Below are 17,870 nucleotides of genomic sequence, written 5' to 3' on the forward strand. Positions count from 1 at the left end.
AACCAAGAGCTGCTAAACTAATTCAGGAGTGTGTGGGTTCTCTCTCTCTCTCTCTCTCTCTCTCTCTCTCTCAAGTGGATACACACCAACACATATCGGGCACATGTACCCTCTGTACAGTCCCCATCTTCTTTCCATTGGTAGTACTCATTTATGCGTTTGTAGCTGGTGTAGTGTTTCTTACTGTTATTCTGTGATATCCACAATTATATTTTTCTTCCTCTTTTATGTTTGATTTCTTTTACTTAATTTTCTATGCTTTGCTTCGTTTACATTCTTTACTGATTTTCTTAGTAATTTGCTTTCATTTGACAGCACTTGCTGGGAATTATTGCAACTTTGGCGTATTTGAACTGTATGGGGATAGAGCACTCGCTGATGCACTTGATATTGCCCTAAAGATGACACTTTCGATTCCATTGGCAGATATACTAGCATTTCTTAAGGTATGACATTTTCAACGTGTAATGTGCATATGAGTACTTGGAGACTAATGTTTTTGATTCATTTATGGAAATTGTTTCAACATTACATATTTGAATATAAAGAAGAAAAAGAAAACAGAAAATATTTATCTCACATAACCATTTTTGTACTTCAATGTTTTTTAGAACGATAGTATTTGGTAATATTTCCTTTATCTATTACAGCTCCTCCATATGGAGTTTTGGTCCTTTTCTGATAATTAGTACTTCTATACAGTGAGTCATGCCCATTATCTCTTTCTGCTGTATGTTTATATGTATGGTTTAGGCAAAGATTTGTATGAAGATCTTTTCTAATGGGGAAAGTGGCCTTGTATTGGAAGACTGAGAATTGGTAAGAATGTATTAGTGAGAAGGCGGCCTTGTAGTGGAAGACTGAGTAAAATATAGCTTTACTGTCCAACTGATCCTAGAATCTTCAGTCAATTTTAAACTTCTGCTGCGACCTCTTCTGCATCAGTTTTTCTGTTTTATAATGTCTTGGTGATGTCACCATTTTCTCATCTGGGGTTGTATCACTATATATTCTTTTGTGTCAATAATTTATCTATTAATTAGGGTGGCGGAGCAATTGGAAATGCCTGGAAAATACATAGATACTGATAAATTAGTACATTCAATCGTGTGCCAAATTTATGTGTTTTAGTCTATTTGTATGATTATTATGTATGCTACTTCTGGCATGCTGTTCTTTTAATTTATCGTTGGAAGACAATTTTTCATGTTGTACACTTGTACTCTTTTTTACTAGCTCTCGAGGGCATACTTCGCGTTCCTAGAGGTTTTGTTCAACAACCATATTGCTTTCGTTTTGAGGCTCGATACAAGCACATTCATGCACATTGTTTTGGCTCTTGAGTCTGGTCTTAAAGGCCTAGATTGCAATATTTCGTCACAGGTATGTGTCACACTGGCTTGTTGATGCTACTCAGTTTTTTAGTCAACATTTATTTTCCATATTTTTACTCTTTTTTTCTTTTTTAGATTTGAAGCACATTAATTATAAATGTTGCTGTTATGAAAATGTATTCTTGTTTACTTGTACTTTATTTTTTGAACCTCCTTCTCTAATCACTTTAGTTATTTGCTTGTTTACTAACTCCTCCTAGGTTATTTTTTACTGTAGATGGGATCATGGGATCCACTTAGGCTTTGGCTGACAAATTAGGGTAGGATGAAGTTTTCTTTCAAAAACTGGTATTCTTGGGTTTTGGCAGCATTCATATCAAGTATTTCGGTCCTCATCGGTATTGTTTTGATACCATATTGGTTCAATACCGTTCCATGCATAAATGTTGTTATTTATTGGTTCTATATCATATTGACCTGGCCAGTCTTGATACGTATTGGGTCTTGACTTGTCCACTTTTTGATCAAGTAATGGATTTTTTAACATGTTAACTACATTACTTGTCATTTATTACGTCTGAAAATTTGAAAAACAAAAGTGGGAGAGGAATCTCTATGGGAGGAGAGCACTATTTTAAAGTAAGTTCTTTAAGATTTTGGCTCTTTTTTGGGGGGGACAGTTTTTGTGAGGGGTGGAAGGAGTATTTTATTTTCCAAAAGAATTGCAGGAAAGTGAGTTATGAAAAGTTAAAAAGCAGTAAAGAGGGGTCATATGGTGAACTCTTGGAAATTGAGTTTGATCATAATATGCATGCCTAACATAAAAGGGGTAGGTTAATATTCTGAAAGCTTATTAATATTTGTGAGTTAAAAGTTGTCCTATACAACTCCCTGAGCCCTCCTCCCTAAGCCTCTGTCCTTGTGCATTGGCCTTAATGGCTTGCCTCCCTGAGGTGGCCCTTTTGCGTTCTAGGACTCCTCCCGACCTCCCCTTCCTTCACTATCCCCTCTCCCGCTTGTGTCCGCCCCTCCCCTCCCAGCTTGGCCCTTCATGGAATTCCCTCTTCAGGCATGCCCTTTCCCCCTCCAAGTAGGGGCTTTCTCTCTATTTCATTCCCCCCTCCATTAGTGGGAACTCTGTTGCCCACTGCCCCTCTAGATTGCTTAATGATGAAGCCAGTCTTTGGAGTAACTCCCTGGTTGGCCACTTCATAGGCTCCAGGCCACCCTCCTACATTGTTAAGTCCTCTCTCTCAAAGCAATGGAGGCTGCAAGAAATATGGTTACCCACCTTATGGACCTGGTTTTTTCATTTTTAAGTTTTTAGACGACCTCGACAAAATTTGTCTTGAAAGGTGGTCCGTGGCAGGTTGGGAAGGAACCCATTTTTCTCTGGCAATGGGGTCGCCAACTCCAACTGAACCTAGTCGATCTTACTTCAATCCCCATGTGGATCTCTCTCCTTGGGATCCCCCCCCCCCCCCACTTTTGGTGGTCGGAGGGTCTTAGGACAGTCAACTTTGTGTTTGGAATTGCTCTATACTCCAATGCTAATACAATGGACTAGCTTATGCCCATACTTGTATTGAAGTTCCAGCTTATGATCTGCTGCCCTCCTCTATCTTGGTGAATGACAGAAATGACTTCTTCCAACAGGACATCGTCTTTGACTGGAGGCCTCCCCACTGCTTGGTTTTAAAGTATTTGGTCAATGCTCAAACCTTTGCTCCACCAAAGCCTCCTCTTTGACTAAAGGCCTCCCCACTGCTTGGTTTTAAAGTATTTGGTCAATGCTCAAACCTTTGCTCCACCAAAGCCTCCTCTTTGACTGGAGGCCAAGGTTCGAAATCTCATTTCGTTTCGGTGTTTCGATGGGTTCAGAAACTGATGTTTCGTTTCGTTTTGGCGAAATTTCGGCTGAAATGGTGTATTTTTTTTTGTCTGTTTCGGTGGTCAAACAGTCATATTTTGACTTGAAACTTGGTGGGTAACTTATTTTAAGGTTAATAAATGTGCTTAGAACATAAAAATGAATAAATATTTGGACATGACATTGTTTTAGAGTTGTACCTTTGTTTGGCAGCAACCGTCGAACTGTTATGAAAATTTTACCTTGTTTTAGAAAAAGAACTTTACCTTTCCTAAGCTTTGAATGTGTAGATCTTGTAGGAGTCCAATGGAAGTCAAAATGTGTGATGATGTGGCTAATTAGAGTCTTGTTGGAGACTTGGAGTGTTTTTCCTTCATAATATGCAAATGGAACCAAAACCACCAAGATAAGCTAGACAAAGTCGAAATTTCGATCGAGATATGGTATTTATAACACATGGAATGTACCGAGACAGGAGAAATACCGAAATGATACCGAAATTTTGGCCGAAATACCGAAATTTCAACCGAAATTTTGTACAAATGTTATTTCTAGCCTTATTTCGTTTCGGCCAAAAAAAAAAAAATGGAAATTCTGAAATTTTGGCGAGATTTCGAACCATGCTGGAGGCCTCTCCACTGCTTGGTTTTAAAGTATTTGGTCAATGCTCAAACCTTTGCTCTACCAAAGCCTCCTTTGGCGGCCAGATCACCCCCCATCCCTCACCAAATAGAGCGTCCCCCTTCTACCGTTGAAAATGTCACCCATCCCTCGCTGAACCGTGTCTACTTGCTCTACCCACCCTCACACTGTGAAACATCCGCAGGCCGACCACCGTTTTCCGAGTTGAGGAAGGAAAAAGTATTGGTAGCACAAGAAGTACCAATCGAGAGGTGCTCCGGCGACAGAATCTCTAAGAGGGCACTCTGCAAGTCTTCAACACCGACTGCTGGTCCATAGCACAGTTGTGACCGGTGGTTCCAATCAATTTTCCTTGCTGCAGACTGATGAAGACGTTTCTTTCAGCTCTGTTCCTGAAGTATCTGCCGCTACCCCTTGCAATCTCAGAGAAGGCTCAGCGTCTTGTCGATCTCTCATGGGTTTCCCTTCTGTCAACGGTTCCAGATCGAACTATACTTCTCGATCTCCCTTGTCTCATCGGGTAGCAAGCCTTGATCCTTTGCAGCTTCATCAGAGTGAGGAAGATCTCCTCGATGGAATTTGAACCCCTATTTTGTCTCTTTCTATTGAAGTTCCTCTCTTGTCCGCGGTTCCCACAGATTCCATCCATATGCTTTCGGAAGACTCCAATCTGGTGCACACAAGACCCCATCGAACAATCTGTCCTCTGGCACTTGCTCCTATGGGCCCCCCAACCCATTCTTTCCCATTTGAACTATCACCCTTGTGCCTTGGGCCCATCCATGAATGGACTTTCTGGGGCAACCTCTCCCTTAATTTCTCAGGTTACTGAGCCTGGGTTAATTCTGCTCCTCTCAAGCATGATACATACTATCTACCATCTTCCTGGCCCGGTCTCCCTCTCTGCCAACCCAAATATGGGTCCTCTTTTGCCTGACTCTCAGGGTTGAGGCGGAGGCTTCTCAATATATCTCTAGTTACCAACCCCTCGCACCACCATTGTTTTCCTCCCCTGGTCAGCTTCCCTCTAAGAACCTCCTCCCTCCTAGCCTTTTAAGCCCTACGCTGCAAACCAGGTTTTATTCCAGATGCCATCGTAGACTAGCTCCTCCCAGACAAGGAATCTTCTCCACAGCCCTCCTCCCACTGGGCTTTTGTTGCACTCCCCTCATCTCCAATTGATCCAAGGAGTTATCTGGAACACCTGGGGCCTCAATTCCCCCTCTAAACGTTTGGCTGTTCGTTTTCAGATTAAGCCTCTGCGTGTTAGCTTCTGTTGTCTCATTGAAACCAAAGTTAAGATTGCTTCCTTCATCACCCCAGCGTGGTCGTTGCTTACCAACTATTCCTGTCACATTAATAGCCGCATTTGGTTTCTTTGGGATCCAAGTAAAATTCGGCCAAACCTGCTGTTCTCCTCTTAGACCCTCCGCCTTAATATCTCTGATGCCCTGGGGAACTAATTTTTCTTATTCACTGTTACTTATGCTTCCAATTGTCCCTTGGAGAGAGCTTTTCTTTAGAATGAACTTCGTAGCATTGCCAGCCAATTGGGCTCCCTCCGTTGGGGTTTGGCGGATGACTTAATGTGGTTTGATATGGCCATGAAAATCAACGGGGTGATCGGTTGGATTCTGCTTCGGTAGAAGCCTTTAATGATTGTATTGAGGACATTGGTGTGAATGATCTGAGATGGTCTGATCTTAAGTTCTCTTGGCATAAGAAAAGAAGTGGTGATGCCAATATTATAAAGTCCTTGTAAATGAAGGCTGGCTCCCCTCTTCCCATGTCTCCTGTGACCCCCCTGGTATTTCTGACCATTTCCCCATCTCTTTACTTTCAAGCCTTACATTTCTTTTGGTCCCAAGCCTTTCAAATAGTTTGACATGTGGTCCTTCCATCAAAGCTTTCTATCCATTGACAAGGAAGCTTGGGACATGCCTATTCGTGAATCCCAACCATTCTCATCCATCCCATACGTACGATTTGATTACAGAATATCATCCGTAATCATTTGGACAACCAAGACTCATTCTTCCTTGGAACATTGCCTGTCACCACCTTTCTTGAAGAGGCTCAGACACAAATGCGCAACTGATAAGAAGCTCTCTGTGCGCTTTACAGGGATTGATCCTACAGGAGATCTCCTTGAAGCTTTCCTAACATCTTAGAAACTCTAGTTGGATCCTAAGAAGAGAGAAAGGTAGTAAACCATAATATTAGTGATGTGGCTTTGGGTAAGGAATAAGGATATCCTACTCCTAACGAGATACGGTTCCTGACCCAACCCGCAAATATCTTAGTAACCTTCTCAATCACTAGGTCCCAAAACCTCAATGCTGTAGGGTTGCCTTGCATACAACAGGGAGGCTTAGGCATCTAATAGGCTAGTTCTTTTTCTTACAACCCAAAACATCAGCAAGGCCCTGGATCTCTTCCAGAATGTTAATACCCAATTAGCAACTCTTATCTGAATTTACCTTCATCCCCGTAATTGTTTGAAAGTGTTTCAAGAGGCCATGAAAATTTTTAAGCCGCTTCCTCACTGACTTCACAAAACACCATAATGTCATCAATGAACTGAAGGTTTGGAACCTCCACAGAATCCCTACCAGTTGGAATCCTTAAATAGTGTTCTGTTCAACTATCTTTTCACAAAGTCTACCAAACCCATCCACTGCCAGATGTAAAGCGTGCAAAGATGATCCCCTGTCCTAAACCGTCCATAGATTCAAAGTCACTTGGGAGTGGGGAGCATTAATCAATGTTGAATAATACAGAGAAAATATATCCACAAAACTATTTACTCCAAAGTTCTCCAGAACATTCCCTTTTACTGATTTAGTAAAAAACATCACAAAAGACTTGGCGTAGGCTCTTTTGATGTTAATCATACACAGTAGGCCAAAAACTTTCCTTGATTAAGGTCTTCCACCCTCAAATGCTACCAAAATTTCATCTATAATTTGTTGATCAGCAACAATTGCTCCTTGGTTTAGGAAAAATTATCATATCACTCAGCACCTTGATCTCCTAGAAAGAACTTTGGAAAAGGTTGTGTTAGCTGTCGCTTCGGGTTAAGCACCGTGGAGTTTGAATTCATGCTTTTATTAATGGTTCCCTTTGAAGACTAGGAGAATATCATGCCAGGAAATACTATCCTACCCCTTCTAAATGTAGTGTCCTATAAAAGCCACTGATGCCTACAGATTTATCTTCAACCATCTCAAAACTAGCCAATTTAATTTCTTATTCCTAAAATCTCCCTCTGAAACTAGGCTGCCTTCTTTTCTTCCTCCTGTTACAGTGTTATCAACCAACTGATGGTAAAATTTTGGTTTCTGTTCCCTTTTTTAATCCTTTTTATTCTAGATTTTTGTCTCCAACTGACTTTTTCATTCTTCGGCTCAGCTCTCTCTCTCTCTTTCTCTCTGTCCAAATTCTTGTTTCACTCTATTTTTTTGTTATCCTATAATCTAGGTTTTGAATCCATAGTTGTCAAGGTCTCAAGGCGACCCTCGAAGAAGACAAGTTAAATGTCCTAGAGGCAGACCTTGTTAAGTTCAAAAAAGCTAGTTTTCCTTTGACAGTGGGATCAGTACACCCTTGTACATAAAGTCGATCTTCAAACCATCCCTTTGTGGGTTGTTCTTTTTCTTCCAAATCTTCCGCTGCACTTCTGGTGTGAGCAGGATTTGAGTATCATTGGTTCGCTTATTGGCACTTCTCTATACTCTAATGCCAGAGGAAGAAGGCAGATTATATCATATGGTCGCATTTGTGTTGAAGCTTTAGTCGACACCATCCCCCATCTACAGTCACCGTTATGGACGAAGAAGGTCACGCTTTGAATCAGCGAGTCTTTTATGATTGGATCCCTCCTATTTGCCTGACTTGCAAAGATTTCGGTCGTCACCCAGACAAATGCTCTCAATTAAAATCTGAAGCTATCACCATGAAAGCTCCTTCAAAAGCTCTAAACCTAGAAGTTGCCACTACCTTTGCTACCAAGATTCCATTAGCCCACAGAAGAACCATCTATCCCCCTCGCATCCCTCTCGGTGCGCCTATCTTGCGAATGTAGAAACGCAACCCTAAAACGATGTAGAAGATAATAGAAAAACAAAAGGAAACAATGCACACAAATTTATGAGGTTCGGTAAGATTGCCTACGTCCTCGGTGAGATGAGATCCTACTTCACTGTCGATGGAGAATAGGGTTACCGTTCTGCTGAGGCACTTGCACTAGTACTCCCTGTATTAAATTGTGATAGAATTCATGGAGTAGAAACCCTCGCGTCGTTCAAGTCCCAACCATATCCCTATTGTTGGCTCCTCTCGGTCCTCCAATGACTCCTTGATCAGACCTTTGGTCCTTCGCAATTTCTCCATCACTTAGTATCCCTTCTATGTCTTGGGATCCCCCCACTCGAGGATGGAAGACCCATCTCCTCTCCATTCTCTTGCTGCCTCCCACTGCTTGAGACCTGATCAGGAAGCCTACTTTGCCTCTCACATCTGCCACTTGACACACATTGCATCCCTTGTCCCATCGAACCTAAACCCTCCTCATGCTTCCACCTCCACGTCCCTTGTCTACCCTCGTAGACTTTCCCCTCATCTCACGCAATCCTGCTGCCTCATACTACCCTCACTCTCTCCTGGACTCCTCATAACCTATCTACCTTTGGCCCTCTTCTTCTGAATCCCTTCTTATCTAAAGCCCACTCAACCTCTACCTAACCCATACTCCCAACTCCCTCTTTAGCCCAGGCCGAACTCATCATTCCTAATATGATCTCTACCCTGTCCATCTCATCTTAGGCCATCTCCCATCCTAAAGCACACCATCCACCATCCCACCAACCCACCTATCACCTCTCAATTGAACCCACTCCTTCTCGGGGCTCCACTCTCTTAGAGCCCCCTACCCTTGCCATGACACCATCGTTGTATCCTCATTCACCCAGACCTCTTCCTGTCTCTACTGAGGCCTTGGAGGCTTCCCCTCTAATTTCTCCTCTTGGGCCGACATCGTTAGCATCCTCTGTTGAAGTTTCTGATTAGCCTCTTTAGCGGACTCTGAAGCCCAACGTCATCTTGATCAAGCTTCGGTTCTCTCGGCTACTCTGCATCCCATCATCTGCGAGGCTTCCCCTTGCCCATTGGTTTCCCCTACCGCTAGCACAATTCCCTTTACTTGCGAGGCTTCCCCTCGCAATACCACAACTTCTGCCAAACACTCACTCCCATTGGTTTCCCCTACCGCTAGCACAATTCCCTTTACTTGCGAGGATCTCGACTGCATCAACCAGCTTCCCCTCGCAATACCACAACTTCTGCCAAACGCTCACTCTCTGGAGACTGCCTCTCTCAGCATCTCGACTACATCAACCAGCTTCCCCTCGCAATACCACAACTTCTGCCAAACGCTCACTCTTTGGAGACTGCCTCTCTCAGCATCTCGACTACATCAACCAGCTTCCCCTCGCAATACCACAACTTCTGCCAAACCCTCACTCTCTGGAGACTGCCTCTCTCAACATCTCGACTGCATCAACCAGCTTCCCCTCGCAATACCACAACTTCTGCCAAACGCTCACTCTCTGGAGACTGCCTCTCTCAGCATCTCGACTACATCAACCACTATCCTTGGATGCTCTTCAAGCATCATATAAACCTAAGTACTTCAAGAGTGACAATCAATAAAGGTAATAAACCACCAGAAGCTAGACGTAGGCAAGACACGAGACGGTCCCCAAAAATCAGAGTGAATAACAAAAAAATGAGTGACTCTTTTATTATTTGAAGGAAAATAACTGGCTGGAGTTTGTTTAGCCAAAACACACAAGGCCTTAATATTGAGTACCGAACTCCAACGACCTTCCCTTCCCAAGCCTTTCCACTTTGAAGCTTTTTGGGTTCAGGAACACTCCTTCCATGATCTCATCGCCCAAGGTCATGGGACGCATTAGATATTTACCTAAACCAGTAGGTCCTTGAGTGCATCTCACTTTAGTGCCAAGATGTAGGTCTCTAAGTAGAAAAGTAATTCTTGAGCTTAAGAAGCTTCTAGCCTAGTGGGCCCGTAAAAGGATAAGTTGGTCGTAGATCAGCTAGCGCTCATCTATTGCTTGTTTCCTTGGCCCAATCATCCAATTCGCTCCAACAGACAGACATGGTTTAGTAGTTAAAGCAACTTCATCACTTTCGTGTATCCATCGAATGGCAGCCCTTTCGGGGGTACCTCGGGGACCGGTCCACTCTACGTTATAGACACAAGGCGGTTTGACAAGAAATTCATTCCAATCTAGTTCATTCTTGGATTTTGAAAAGGACAAGAGAGTGACCTAGCAAGACAAAGCACTCTCCGAGGGAATGGAATGTCAAATTTTTCTGTTAAATCTTGACAACCTAAGATAATTAAAAATTCAATTTTCAACTTACTAAGTCAATGCAAGGTGTGGTTAATGTAAGAAAGATGATTTAATAAGACAGGAGAACAAAAGGCCAGATGAGTGGAAAAGCCAGAGAAAGCCTAAGCCATAATGTTGAATAGAAGGAGACGAGTATACTACCTGAAAACCTCCTGTTGTAGATGTACATTAGACGACTAGGGATTTGAATTTGCAATAGTTTTGGACTTTTGGTCTCCTTCGGAAGACCCATATTTTATTGTAGGTAAGTGGTGGAATTGGTCACCTCTGTGCTTAACGGGGTTTCGCGATCCTCCACTTGAAACATGTTAGATATTCGATCAACGGCATAGACTAATTGGTTAAGAGCCATTCATTACGCGTGGCAATCTAGAGCTCGGTCACAGTTAGGGACATGCTGGCTAACTGCTCTTACATTCTTGATTTTTGAAATGAATCTTTGGACCTTCTGAAACAGATGGGGCCTCCCACTCCCCCCAGACTGGGACTCACTCGGATAGCGAGGGACGGCCTGGAATGGGAATTCTACTTCTATGGGGTTTCCAAAGCCTGGGCTTTGCGACAGTGTCTCGAGCTGTCTAACGAGTGGAAATAGCTACTAATCAATAGTTTTTATTCAAGATACGACCACAGATGGGGAGAGTATTAGTCGGTATCGAAGCCTAAGAAAGGGAATCGGATTGGGTTAATACGTGGATAATAGCAGAATCTCATTTTGGTTGAGATGGGAAAAATAGAAAATGAAATGCAGAAATAGGGGAAGTCGCCTTTTTTTGGTTTGAGGGTTGCTCGCCCTACCGAAGTACCAAAGGCTTTTGGGGCTTACCACAAAAGCTTCGCTATTAGAAGGGTGTTCGAAAAGGAATCCCTCGATGAACGATGGCTTGCAACTCAACAACAACTTGAGTTATATCAAGCTCATATGACAGGGGCTTTCGACAAGACGGTGAAGGTTAGCTTTACTCTCGTGCTTTCCTTTTGTGGAAACAGATAGCAAGTCTCTGGAGAGAGGGGGATGTTTATGAGGGGTTGGGGGTCAGTGGGGACGGTCTTGTAGCTTCTTGTTAAGTGCATACTTGATGGATGAATTACCATCTTCCCCAATGTTTGTTCGATATCCAATTGATCAAAAGATACGATTTGCTTCCTTGAGTCAATCTTTGTGAAGTGTTGGGAATGGATGTAGCCATAGAGGTAGTAGTAGCAAGAGAGGCCTAGGGAGGCATGTGTCAAAAGCTTTGGTGGGGGACCAAATGCCCCAAGGAGAAGATGTAACAGAAAGGAGTGCGCATATGCACACTTTTGTTTTCTTTGCTTCAGTCCTGTTAGAAGTCTCTCGAGAGAAAGGATGTGTCTAGCGTAAGACGCAGACTCCTCCCTTGGGTTTCCTCTATTAGGATTGTGGGTGATGTAGATGCACATTATGGAAGGAAATATGAGAGGAAGAAGGGTCCAGCCTTAGTCCACCTAAGTGGCTAGGGAGAAGTCAGGCAAACGCCTACTTAGTCCACTTGAGTGGCTAAGTATAAATAAGGGCCAATTGGGCCCATCGGCTAGGGGGATAATTAGTAATTGTTCTTAATTAATTAGTGGGCCCATTGGGCCCATCGAGTTGAGTAAGTGGTATGTCGAGTCCAAATTGTCTTAGGACTCTATATGTTTTTCACATAGGTTTATTATTCCTAGTCCAATTTTGAATTCCTAATTGTAGTAGGAGTTTCTAGTCCTATTGGAAAACTAGCTCCTAGTTGAAGTAGGAGTGTCTAGTCCTAGTGGGAAAATAGCTCCTAGTAGTAGTTTGATTGTTATTCCGCCCTCTATAAATAGAGGAGCCTATGTACTCATATTTTCAGATTTGAATAAAGGAAATTGCAGTCATTATGTTAGAACAACTGGGATAGTTGTGGGTGAGAAGCCTTGGTTGAGACAGCCACTCCTCCCCCGCATTTCCTTACCTCTCCTCTTATCTTCTGCAGTTAAAATTCTTTTTCTGTTCACTGATTACAGCAGCTATTAATCGCAGAGAATTCAGATCTGTCCTTGCAGGATCAATCATCAAGAACTGCCCAATCTTGAACCAATCGATCCCCCCCTACTGCATACGTTTTAGGCCTGATCTGCAAGGCCTTTTTGGGGCTGGTTCTACTCTCCCAGAGGACCAGTCAATCTCTGTTGGAAGCCCCTCTGAAGTGTCTCACTGCTGGTTTTGCAGTTTCTTGATTTTTTTCTCTCTCCTAGGGCTGAAATCAAGAAACCTCATATCTTCAATTCCGGCTGTCGGAATTCTATCAGACTTACAGGTTTTTGTTGCCTTCAAGGGACCTCCATTCAACCAGGAGTGCAGCTCCATTGGAGCTACACAGCCAGCCGCACTCTCTCTCTCTCTCTCTCTCTCTCCCAATCGTAGGTTTCTCTCTCCTCTCTTTGGGGACAGTTTTGGGTTGGATTTTGCTACTGTTTTCTGGTTATATTTCTAGAGTATTGCTGCTGGTTGTTTCTGGGTTATTCCTCTGTTTTTCTATCAGCTAACCTTAAGGCTATTGTGGGACTGTTAATTACGTACTTGGGGTTAACATTACGGGAGTTAGTAATCTATCACCAACTTCTGCGTTACTGGGTTTAGGTTTTCCTAGTCCTATTAGGACTTAATACAGTTAGAAGTTAGCAATTAGTATTAGTTTTATATTTTGTTCTATCTTGTTCTTTCCTATTCCTAGTAGGACTTGTAATTGCTATTCTATTTAATGAATGAAGGGGGATAGCCCCAATCTAGTCAATTGGGACTCCTTTGCTCCACAATCGTAGGTCTCTCTCTATCTCTCTTTTTCTTCCCTTCTCTTTACATGGTATCAAAGCTCAACAAGTTGTTGGTTTGAGAGTCTTTCAAAGGTATCATGTTACTAGAAGCTCTAGTTCTTAGAAAACTAGGGTTTCAATGAAGGTTTGATGCAAATCATACCTTATTTTGTTTGTGTCTTCTACTTCTGAATTTGTCCCGAATCAGTTGTTGCTAGAGAATCGATTTGCTACTATCAGGGGGAGATTGGAAATCATTTGTCTTGTGTGGTGCTCTTGGTTATGGGATTCTTTAATTGTTAAGAATTATTTGTCCTTGTGTATTGCTAAACTTGAGGGGGAAATTCAAATTATTATTTTGTTTGAAGATGTATCTGCTCGTGTATGTCCTTAGCAACTATTTTATCTTTTGAAGATAGTGTGTTCAATAACAAGATGTTATTTGGTATATTTAATAACCTGATGTTGCTTGGTCCCCGATGACCTGATGCGTGTGGAATTTTCTGTGAGATGTCTATTTGGGGAGATCTCTGTTTGAGGCTCGTGAGTGCTTTTGTTGTAGCTATTGGGAGTTACAGTTTCTATTGGAGTGCCTATTTGGGAAGATCTTTTGATGTGGTTGTAGGATGCTACACTTTGTTAGAATGCTTTGTTTGGAAAGGGCTTTTGGTTTTGCTGTTGTTCATTGCTATTGAATTGCTTTATTTGGGAATGGCTTTTGTTGGTATTGGAGTGCCTTCTTTGGAAGAGCTTTCGTTGTTGATGGCTTTATGATGGTTGATTGGAGTTCTCACTGTGCACGTTGGAGTTCTTGTTGGTCCAAGCTGGAGCTTTCTGTTGCTATGTGTATACTCCAGCTTGTGGGGGAGCGTTAGAAGTCTATCGAGAGAAAGGAGGCAAACTCCTCCCTTGGGTTTTCCTAGTCCTATTAGGACTATGGGTATGGGTTTGGGTTTTCCTAGTCCTATTAGGACTGAATACAGTTAGAAGTTATCTATTAATATTAGTTTCTTATTTTGTTCTATTTTGTTCTTTCCTATCCCTAGTAGGACTTGTAATAGCTATTCTCTCAATAGACTTCTAACAAGTCCCAACTCTACACCTTTTAAGATAGCTCTTGCACTTTTTCTTTTATATAGGGCTAAGGCTTTTCTACTCTGGGTCAAGGTTCGAAATCTCAGGCTGAAACCTAGCCGAAACAGAGATTTGGGCCAAAACCTGGCAAAAACTAGGTATATTTTTATTTGGGCTATTACTAGAAATTTGGGCTGAAATTTCCCAAATATAGGTTTCATCTCGGGGTCCACTGAAACCACTGAATTGTCCGAAATTTTGGTAGAGATTTCCGAGGCCCAAAAGGTATCCTTAAGGAAAGGTAGCACCACAATCCACTGAGACGCAGCTGTCATAACTGATTTGTGCGACAGCGGAGGCAGGTTCGGGGTGAACCATGCTCTGGGTACCTTTCCTCTTCGAGTGAAGAAGAGAAGGGCAAAGACACTAAAGTGCCATTTTCGTCACCTAAGCTCACTATTATATCGTTTCATTCTATTGATGGGTTAAGGAATCAATAGTCAATTTATGGTTATCAAACATCTTTTAAGTAACATTCAAAATAGAAAAACAAAAATCGGTTAACAACAGTTCTCTTTTTTTATGGAAACAGGAAAAATGTTATCAAACTGCCATGCATACTTTATGCTGACTCAGTTTCTCAGTGTTCTCTGATTGCAAAATCGCTTATTTTCTTATCTGTCCAAAGTGATTGCTACTTTATATTTATGTTAGTTGCAACTTTGGTTTTTCCTGGCAGTGTGCATCTGCTGTGGATAGTTTGGCTGCTTTCTATTTCAACAGCATTACGGTGGGAGAGACACCTACATCACCAGCTGCAGTTAGTCTTGCTCAACATATTGCCGAGTGCCCCAGCTTGTTTCCAGAAGTATATTTTGGATGCTTCCCTTTTCTGTCATTTTACTTTCGATCTGCTGTTCTGTAGAAAATCTCTGTTATTTTGTGCTAAATTTAATTTGTCCAATCCATGATATATTCTTTTCATGAAGTACTTCTGTAAGTTTCTATGTTAGGATTACTTGGTAATTGCTTTTATATTTTTGAATTTTGAGTGAATTAAACCAGTGACTGGATGTCTGACAATTAGAGCCTCATTCCACTAGTTTAAAAACTAGACCCGTGATACACAAGTGGAGATGACTGTTAAAGGAAAACTGGAGTGACCATTTTACCTTCTGGCTTAGATAACCCCTGGAACCGAAAATAAATTAACTGGCATTGAGGATACTTTTGGCATATCATCAACTTACATCAGACTGTTGTGGACTTTATTTCCCAAAGCTGGTTGGTAGCTTACCTAGGACCATGGTTTGAAATCTCGCCGATATACCACTGATATCTCAGAAATTTCGTTTTTTCCTGAAATGAAACATGCTACGAAATGGAATTACTACACTATTTCGGTCGAAATTTCCGCAAGATGCTGAAATTTCGTGTAACATTTCGGTGTCTTGCTGAAATGTTACAGACACATGCTATTTAAACACCATCTCGTGAATTTCGATCCATTTCAACTCCTCTTGGCTGTAACTTCACAAAAGCAGTGAAAGGCTCAATTTTTTTGCCACAATCTACGCTGTTGAAGATCACTCCAAGTTGAATATCTACACACTTCCAAGCTTTGGAAAGGTGAACAATTTTTCCTGAAACCATTTTTTATAGACATAAATACATGTTGGTTCGGGATAGATTTTTTTATGTGTTAGACACTAGAGGCCGATCTATGACCTCGCAGTGTCGAATTTTTTTTTTTTTTTATTATTCATATATAATGATTTTATTTTTCTGGTTTCGAAAATACATTTTTCATCAATATAAAATTGAAAAAATGATGGTTAATATAGCTTTGATGGAACTTAACTATATATATGTTAGTTACCATTGGCCGATCTACGACTTTGTCAGATTGATTTTTTTTCCAGCCAGAAAATAATTATTTTAATATTTGAAAAATATGATAAACATATTCATAGTTAAAAAATAAAAAATAGGTAAAAATATTCTGTTTTGATTTGAAAAATAAGGAAAAATTTGAGATTAATTTTAAAGTGTTTTGAAGCGTACATGATCATATCATATTTGATCTTGTTGTATTATGTCATTATATTATTTTTCAAAATTGATTAAAAAGTATTTTTATGTAAGAAAAAAATATAAATAGTTACCATATACTTTTAATGGTCTCATATGATGCTTGTAAGTTAATAATGACATTCTTTTTTCTATTCATCAGTATTAGGCTGATATATTATGGCTGATAGAGGAGGCAACGAAGAAAGGCAGGAGAAGAGGGAGATGAGGTAGGAGGCTTGATAGGAATCGTGATAATGGAGAATTTCCATGGAAACACGGAGTGCCGATTGATGGTGTTAAAAAGGAAACAAAGTGCAACTACTGTCACAAGAAGATTATGGGTGGTGGGGCCACAAGACTTGAGCAACATTTGGTGGCATTTGCTCAGTTGTGGCTACATGCATTGAAGTACCTGATCATATTGCTAAGTCCATAGCTGAAGGAAAAAGAGGAAAGCAGCAAAGGAGAAGGTGAGGGTAGAATTTGATGAGGCACTACATGCTCTCATGCAACGTTATGATGATAGTGATGATGAAAGTGATAACCCTCTATATGTGCCTGATGATATACAGACAAAGGAAGAAGCTAGAAATTGGCGGCAGGACCAAACATTGAGCCGACAAAGTCTTCGTGAGGAGGATAGATGTAGAGAGACCAGCATTAACCTTAAAACAAGCTCCCCACCAAGTTTCAGGTCATAATATGGTCATTTGACCACCGAGTAAAAATAAAAAATTTATATGCAACTTGCCGAGATCTTGCACAGAACACCAAAATACTGATTCGAACCTTGCCTAGGATAGTCAGTGAAACTAAAGAAAACGCTAATAGTACGTTTACGTAATGCTGGCTCCTGGACATCTCTCACAAAGCCATAGTTAATTGATTACCAAGATAATCACCAAACTGTGAAAATCCTAGTCTTTCCTTAATTATCTGACTTTCAGTTTTTCAGACCACAATGAAAAACTGTTCCTCACCTTGTAATTGTTCTCAATTGCCACTGGTAGACACAAACAATTGTACTTGTCCGTTTAAAGAGGAAATAGCATTTTCAATTAGAATTCAACAGAACATGCAATGAGAAAAGGGGGATAGATGTTCACTAGTTGATCTGAAATAGACAATAAGAAACACTGTATTAGTGAATATGAGCTTCACAGCTGCAACCAAGGCAACAGCCAGCACTAGTGTCGAGGGAAGTTGAAAGTCCCACCATACAAGTATTATTTACCGAGCCCTCTTTTAACACTTTGATAATCATGTTTTCACAGATTAGTCCATACCTCCTCTTGATCCTTGATATCGGACCAAGTATAGAGTGGATCTTCTGATCTGTTCATAAGACAGATAGATCCACAATGGAATGTTCAATCTTATTGGTGGGTTTGACAAATTGATAGACAGGTATTTATGGATTGGCTCAGAACTACCTGATTCCTGTCCTCACTCCTAATATTCCTGAACACTTATAATTGCTTGACAATCCCATAATGTTAAAATGACAAATAAATCCTTGCACCCATACTGAGTGAATAATCTTAGAAATATTTCAGGAATGCTGAAGCAAGAAATTTTCTGAGCTATATGACAAATCCTAATGTTTCAAACTACCTAAAACAGCTGTAACCAGATATGAATCCT

At 41.2% G+C, this 17,870-nt stretch overlaps 1 protein-coding gene across 5 annotated transcripts in view; it reads left to right on the forward strand.

The window, feature by feature from the left end:
• Window positions 1-17,870, forward strand: part of LOC122092106 (exportin-7) — a 67,646-nt gene that overhangs the window by 46,072 nt on the left and 3,704 nt on the right. For all 5 annotated transcript variants that reach the window (XM_042662415.1, XM_042662416.1, XM_042662420.1 and 2 more), the window contains exons 17-19: window positions 316-446; window positions 1,237-1,383; window positions 14,893-15,021. In XM_042662415.1, the coding sequence (XP_042518349.1) occupies window positions 316-446; window positions 1,237-1,383; window positions 14,893-15,021 (407 nt within the window). The remainder of the gene's footprint in view (window positions 1-315; window positions 447-1,236; window positions 1,384-14,892; window positions 15,022-17,870) is intronic.

Source organism: Macadamia integrifolia, chromosome 10 (genome assembly GCF_013358625.1).
Source record: "Macadamia integrifolia cultivar HAES 741 chromosome 10, SCU_Mint_v3, whole genome shotgun sequence".
Classification (NCBI taxonomy): Eukaryota; Viridiplantae; Streptophyta; class Magnoliopsida; order Proteales; family Proteaceae; genus Macadamia; species Macadamia integrifolia.